Source organism: Lagenorhynchus albirostris, chromosome 20 (genome assembly GCF_949774975.1).
Source record: "Lagenorhynchus albirostris chromosome 20, mLagAlb1.1, whole genome shotgun sequence".
Classification (NCBI taxonomy): Eukaryota; Metazoa; Chordata; class Mammalia; order Artiodactyla; family Delphinidae; genus Lagenorhynchus; species Lagenorhynchus albirostris.
This window is the reverse complement of record NC_083114.1, coordinates 47,541,838-47,549,407: the sequence shown is the minus strand read 5'-3', so window position 1 is coordinate 47,549,407 and position 7,570 is coordinate 47,541,838. Positions and strand designations below refer to the sequence as shown.

Genomic DNA, 7,570 nt, shown 5'->3' with positions numbered 1-7,570 from the left:
GCTTTCTCTAATTGTGGTAAGCGGGGGCTACTCTTTGTTGCAGTGCATGGGGTTCTCATTGCAGTGGCTTCTCTCGTGGAGCACGGGCTCTAGGTGCGTGGGCTTCAATAGTTGCAGCACGTGGGCTCAGTAATTGCAGTGCGCAGGCTCTAGGGCGCACAGGTTTCAGTAACTGTGGCTCGTGGGCTCAGCAGTTGTGGCACATGGGCTTAGTTGCTCCACAGTATGTGGGATCTTCCTGGACCAAGGATCGAACCCGTGTCCTCTGCATCAGCAGGTGGATTCTTAACCACTGCACCACCAGGGAAGTCCCAATGCTATCTTTAAAAACAGGAAAAAATACTGTAAAAACTATATGAACAGCCTCAATGATCAGAGTGGGACAATATAAGGTGTTATACATGTGTACTTGAATCCCAATAGGAAAGAGACAGTAGCAGAAGAATTATTCAAGGAAATGGCTGAAATTCACAAATTTGATGAAAGCCATAAATCTAGTTTCAAGAAGCTCAGCAAGCCCCATGCATGATAAACACAAAGAAAAGCAAATGTAGACATACCATAGTTTCCAAATTGTAATTTCATAAAATAATTTTTATCATATTGAAACAGGACACAGGAAGAACAAAAGGAAGACTCACAGCTTCTTTCCACACGAGTTGAATAGCTTTGTCATTAAAAACAAACAAATATGAATGACAGTGCACTTACGGTGTCCTCAGTGATGTTACCACGTTACTGTTGGGGAGAAAATATTTATTAAATCCTGATACATTCTGTCCCTCAGCACTTCAGAAACAATCATTTTTGAGGTTTTGGAATTCCAATAAAATTCTATTTTTAGCTATTATTCATTTAAAGTTCATCTGGGAAAAAAAATGCTTAAGGATGCTTACGATCAGCAGAGCCATGTAACCAGAACATATAGTTCTTTGTGAAGTAGTACAGTAAGTCCGTGCGTAACAAATGAATCAGTTGATAAATGGCATTGTAGTAGGGCAACTGCATCATTTTCATCCAAACCAGAAAAGAGCATTAAGGTGGATGAGATACCACAACCCAGGGCAGGAAGAGGACCTGGGGTTGAGTCATTCCTGGCTTGGTTTGGCTTGAGCAATGCCTCACCCACCGGCGCAGGAAGATGAGGCCCTTTCCCCATTACGTGTTTGGAAATTACGCTCAGACTGAATTATGAAAATAAGACCTGTACATCGAACCCAGTGAAAAATGTTTTGTTTTAATCACAAGCCAATACTAGAAACCATAAAGGAAAAAGGCTGATAGATCAGACTATGTAAAAATTCAAGATACATACACAGCAAAGTAAAACCCCTCAAACTGAAATAAACCCAAAGTGAAAAAAACGACAAGGGGTGATTATTTTAAAAGTTCTCATCAACAAAAAAGACAAAATACACCAACAGAAATATAGTCGAAGGCATGAGTAAGCAATTTACAAAATAATTACGGATGGCCAGCAAAGGTATTCCAAAATGTTCAACCTGGCTAGAAATCGATCTTTTTTTCTCCATCAAAGATTAAAAAGCTCATGCTCAGAGCCTGGTCCCGGTGAGCATGTGAGGTGTTGGCTGTTGAAGCTGACAGAATCATGGCAGGCAAGGTGGCAAACATACTAAATCTTATACGTGCAGATCCTCTGGCTTGGCAATTCCAGTTCTATTCAAAGAAATAGGTGGACAAGTGTGTAAACATGTATGCACAAGGATTTCCATTTCCAAAACGTTTATAGAAGCAAAAAATACAAATAGGCATCTTCGGGCAATTACAGTGTTTTGACATGTTCACGAGTTGTGAAAAGTTAAAGAATGGTCCCTATAATGCTGCTGAGAATTACAGACTTCACCCCAGAAGGCGTGGGCTTTCCGAGAGTAGTCTTCTCTGGAGACGGCAACTCAGGGCGATTTTGATTCCAACTTTACATTCTTCTCTATATTCTTTTCTTACAATGAACATTTTGTAATTTGGTAAGTATTTTCTGATCCATTTTGAAGAGGAAAATTTCAGCACAAGTTCCAAAAGTACTGTAATTGCTCAAATGCCTCTTACAGAAAGAAAGGAAAGAGACCAGGGACAAAGTTGTGTGAACTCATCTAGAAGTTTCGTTTGGCTGCAGAAAAAGAAATGCAAACATGAGAAGCTTTGGTCTCACAAGCAGAGTAAGGAGGGGAGCGGGCCTCACCCTCCAGGCCGCAGTGAGCAGGGGCACTGCCACTGAGGACTAAAGAGACAGACAAGCCAGGGGCAGGGGGGAGGGGGTGGAGGCTGCAGGGCGCAGAGGAGCCCTCCCCGTCCACGGCCTGGACAGCAGGCAGAAGAGCCCAGTGAGCAGGGCCCTGTGAGGTGGTTCCTGGATGTTCATTCACATGGACACTTGGGGGAGAAACAAACCAGGCCTGTCCAGCCCAGCCACCAAGTGGGGCTTGTGGAAGCCCTGGACACAGGACTTTTACATCTGTGTCCCTCTGTACCCACGTTCAGGGGCCGGCAGGACTCAGCTGAGGGAGGAATTGGAGGCAGCTCTGGCTTAGAGCAACTCCCTTTCTCTAAATAAGGCAACAAACAGTGGTTGTCAATTTGAAAAACCAAGTCTGCTGCTGTCCTAAACAGACCGAGGAAGGTTCACCCAACAGCCTGCTCGCCAGGTATGGCTCTTCCTGCCACGTCCCTGAGAGGGTAAAGCGAGGCCACGCGCACAGGCCTGGGGAGGGTGGACGGTGCCTGGCTACCTCAGCCTTCCAGACCTCACCGTGCTCTCTGGAAGCCTCGTCCAGGGCATTTCCCAGGTGAGACGTGGTGCCTTTACCATCGCGAAGGGTAACCCCAAGAAGACAAACCAGAGCCCCTAGGTGGTCATCCATACCACCCAGGATGTCCCTGTTCTGTCATTTTATAAAGGAGGCAAGGTTGTGCCCGGCGTGGCAGAGCCAGGACGTGCTCCCACACCGTGGACTCTTAATGTAGGTGCCGAGCATTACAGGTCGTACTGGGTACAGCCTCTCCCTGGGCCAGTGAACTGGCTCTTCACCAGCCTGCAGCACCTCCACACACTGTGAGGAGGAACTTTTTTCCTAGTTTAATGTATATGTGGAAACACAAAAGGGATTATATTCGGGGAAAATATAAACTACTGACGATGTAAATGTGAAGGACCCCTCCTACTCCTGGGCCAAAGTTAGGGCTAGTGTTAGACGGACACTGACGGGTGGCCCGACACCACGCTGGTGTCTCCCCCAAAGGGAGTGTCCCCCAAAGGGATTTCAGGCAGAGCTTCCCCACCAGAGACGACAGAAACCGCTAGTGAACATCACTCTCTTCCCCCCTGCTCCCCGAGCCAGGCCACCACCCACACGGGCAGCAGGGCGTCCACCTGGCCCCCACGCAGTCCTGACAGTTTAGGCACTAAGTGCACTGGGCCGCTCCTATAGCCTGCAGTCCAACAAGGTTCTAAAACTGGGGCTTTGGTTTTGTAACATACAATTCTTTTCCCTTGATGGGTACAGAGTACAACAAAATTAGTCATTTTTATTTAAAAGAAACATTACAAGTAAGTGTGCAAAATTAAATTTCATGATTAAATACACATAAAAGTAACATGCATACTTCACATTGAAATCCACAGACAAAGTTAGCTGATTACATGACAGTAAAAGAACTGGCAAACTGAGAATTTGCTGCTGCAGATTTTAATGTTTGCAACCTGAAATCAAACATAAAATTAAGTTTTAAGGGAATTTAAGAAAATTAAATATATACCTCAAGTACTACTAATAATATAGAGCCCATAACCTATTTTAGTTACCAAACGTTAAAAAAAGTATGTGCCTCTCATTCCCAGAATGTTAGTGTGCAGCTAGTCTTAAAAATGGGGAGAAAAGATGGTGAGAAAGGGAAGTGGAATCGGCCGGCCGAGGCATCCTCTCCAGGCCCACAGAAACCAGGCACTGCTTTGTTGAGACGCCCGTTTCCCTTGGTATCCTCCAAATTAAGTGACGCTTTCTTCTATGACTAAGTTTTAAAGTCTATGCGTTACTCTGTTGCCTACGTGTAACAGGGAAACTCCCTTTGACCCAGAGTTTCACCAGGAGGCCACAGGCACTGCTCACAGGGTGGGCATGGTGCTGCCTCAATTCCAATGGCTCCAAAAAGACGAGGACGCACGACATGCAGCTCTTGAGGGAGACGCCAGACCTATGCCCTCTTTCTTCAGTTTAGATGGGAGAAGGGCTTCCTTCCTCCTTTCCTAAGGCTGCCGGTATGATTGTTCCACTTAAATCTGGTGAGAACCAACACTTACACGTGTGTTCACCTCCCCATTACAGACTCAGTAAAAATGATGAAATCTGTCGCCACAAACAAATTTCACTTTGTCCCTCCTTTTTTCCACGTACCCCCAGTTTGTCCATAGCCCCAACTGCAGGTGGCCGATGCGGCAGAACCAATGAAGTGAGCATCACGGCTGAATGAAAGGTGAAGCCAGCAGTTGGGTGTGAGTGTCCACGTGCCCTGAAGATTCTTCCTTTAACACTGGACTCGGGAGGTCTGGCTTTGGAAAACAGACGACAACGTATGGCTTCGCGACAAGGTCCCAGGCCATCCCCCCAGCCCATCACCACCACTCCCAGGAGCTCGAGGGGCCGCTGGGCACCCAGGGCCTGTGGTGCTCGCACTCCTGGTGGAGGGTCACAGCTTGTCGTCGGTCATCTCCAGGAACTGCGCATACACGTCCCGGACGCACTCCCCCTTGGGGTTGAACAGGAACTTGTAGTAGCTGCCGTCCGCACAGATCGCTGGGCAGAGGAGACCGTGTCACTCAGGGTGGAAAGCAAGCAGCCCGCACTGAGCTCACTGCACAGGCTGAGTGGAGGCTGAGCAGCCCCGAGGGATCTGTGGGTGGTGGGGGCACTCGACCGAGAACCCCACTGTTCTGGGGGTTCTGCATCTACTCAGCTAGTGTGGCGATGGGGGAACCCTCTTTGGTCGCCGGTTCCAAGACCAAATGATCTGCCTCACTGACTGCCCGGGAAACCCCGGAGGGCAGGTGGCTGTGCGGACCCTGAGAGGGATGCACAGGACCCCCAGGAGAGAGGAAGGGCCACCAGTGGAGCTGGTGGGGCGCTGACCACACCTGGGGGCCACTCTCCTCTGGAAGGACCACTTACCAATGACAGCATTTGGCTCTGTTCCAAAGGCACAAATGCATGGAGAGCCTGAGGGAACCTGAAACTTGGAAAAACTCCACTTGGAACTGAAGTATTTTGGAAGGAAACTGGCTGATGCCAAACTGTGAGGACAGGAAGCAAAGAAAGTAAGTTACGGTCACATAACAAAGTTAGAGACACAGCTCTCTTTAATGTCGGCTTAGCCTTAATGATTTAAATTCTATTTTTGCTTTTAATTTTTATCTTTCACATGAAAAAACTAAGTTGTTACAAATGGGTTTATTATAAATCCAGAAACCATCAGCACCAGAAGGGGCACAGGGTTCTACTGCCACCAAATTAATTTTCTGAACAGCTAACACAAGGATGATGGTTGGAGTTCAGGACCAAGTTCTACCTCATTGGAAGGTGCCTGGATCCTCATCAGATATTTTCTGAGGAGCTAGTGGAAGGGGAAGTCGGGATGCCACTGTCTTAGCATCAAGTAATCTGCACTGGTTTTCAGAGAATCAAATGAACGACCAAAGAAAAGCATCCCGGCTGTGACTCAGACTGAGTGGGGCAACGCTCAGGCAATGTTCTGTCCTTCTAACTGGAAAACCTACCTTGATTGTTTATTCCTTTTTGGATCTTCAGCTGCAAAAATGTGCACCGTGCCGTGGTCACTGGACACACAGATAAGAGAAGCGTCCTGATTGAAGTTAATGCTGCAGAGAAACCAGACGAAGCTCGGGTCTCATGTGGACGCAGGAGTGAGCCCTGACCTCAACCCCCCGTGGTCAGGACAGTCATTTTAAGAACCACCCCTCCTGACCAGCTGACGGGGCTCAGCACAGAACCAGATGGTCAAAGCGAGGGCACAGCCCCTCCTCAAGTGCCAGGGAGAGGGAAAGGGCTCCCTGCAGACCACCCTGCCACCCCAGGGGCCCTGAGGCCACCCAAACATGCCACTTGAAGGAGAAAAACTCCCCTCCAACAACCCAGGCCCTGTAGAGGTGGGCGTCACGCAGGCTGGCTGGAAGGGCCCGAGAGCACACAGATGGGAGAGCGGGCTGCACCAGAGGCCCCAAGGACACTACATCCAGCATCCAGATACTAGCTGTGTTTTTATCACTCAGGCCCCAGTGCAGCTCCACACCTGCAAAGGCCACAGACACAAAGAACGAAGTCCCACCCAAGCAGGGGTGCAGCCCTGTCAGAGCTACAGACACTGTGGGACATGGTAACAACCACCACAGAAAGAGCAGGTCAACCTCACAGGAGGCTGAAATGACTACAGATGGGCTAACTAGGCCTCCAGTGTTTGCCTGAAGATGCTACTGAAAAATAAGTTGGAGGGGGCTTCCCTGGTGGCACAGTGGTTAAGAATCCACCTGCCAATGCAGGGGACAGGGGTTCGAGCCCTGGTCTGGGAAGATCCCACATGCTGCAGAGCAACTAAGCCAGTGCACCACAACTACTGAGCCTGTGCTCTAGAGCCCGTGAGCCACAACTACTGAGCCTGTGCCACAACTACTGAAGCCTGCGTGCCTAGAGCCTGTGCTCTGCGACAAGAGAAGCCACCGCAATGAGAAGTCCGTGCACCGCAACGAAGACCCAACACAGCCATAAATAAATAAATTTTTAAAAATAAATAAATAAGTTGGAGGGACAGTGAAGAGATGAAATAAAACAAGCAAATTCTAACAAATGCAGGACAATGGGTTCATGGTAATCATAATATTCTCTCTACTTTTGTGTATATTCCCATAATAAGTAAACAGTTAAATTAGTAATAATAAAACAAGCTAATAAAACAGCCCCTACCAGCAGAGCAGCCCCCGCCCGCCTCGTGGGGGTAGTCCCGACTCTCCTCCGGATCACATAGGGCCCCTTCTCTAGGGTAAAATAACGTGCTTTCTTACCAATAAATATTAGCTGCTTGAGATCCTCTTCGTAGTTCCTGGATTAAATGCCCTGATGAAGTATCAAATATTCGTATAAGGGTCCCCTTTGAAAAACAGTGAAGTGTTTCATTATCAAAGATTCACAACTTTTTAGTTTTCTTCAAATGATTTATATTCACAAACCCATTAACCCATCCGACCCGTTCCCAAACTCACCCACATCATCTAAAACTCAACTTTCCCTCTGTTGTTACCGAGAACAGACTGGAGTCTCTTTAGTCCGACTGCAGCGGGCAGGGGCCGAGAGAGGGTCAGGGAGACCCAGGGCCCAGGCCCACAGGCATGGCCCTCTCGGAGCCCCGTGCACACGCTCCCCTGGCAGAGGCCCCGGGCTGTTTCACACCCTGAGAGCCATCAGTTCACTCACTGTCCAGAGAAATGGCATCTTAATTATAATGCCCACAGCCAGTTAGAAAAACACTAATTCTACTGCCAAACAGATGG

The 7,570-nt window shown here is 48.2% G+C and overlaps 1 protein-coding gene across 5 annotated transcripts in view; it reads right to left on the bottom strand.

Annotated features, from left to right (window-relative positions):
• Positions 1-1,363: 1,363 nt before the first annotated feature.
• The window catches only part of WDR45B (WD repeat domain 45B), a 31,916-nt gene continuing 25,709 nt past the window's right edge, over positions 1,364-7,570 (bottom strand). The window contains exons 6-10 of one of the 5 annotated variants that reach the window (XM_060134085.1): positions 7,085-7,170; positions 5,786-5,887; positions 5,181-5,302; positions 4,410-4,564; positions 1,364-1,677 (exon numbers count right to left, since the gene is read on the bottom strand). In XM_060134085.1, coding sequence (XP_059990068.1) covers positions 1,507-1,677; positions 4,410-4,564; positions 5,181-5,302; positions 5,786-5,887; positions 7,085-7,170 — 636 coding nt within the window. In that variant the 3' untranslated portion in view covers positions 1,364-1,506. Of the gene's footprint in view, positions 1,678-3,518; positions 4,809-5,180; positions 5,303-5,785; positions 5,888-7,084; positions 7,171-7,570 lie in introns of those variants that run through there. The other 4 variants (XM_060134084.1, XM_060134088.1, XM_060134083.1 and 1 more) reach the window with 4 other exon arrangements.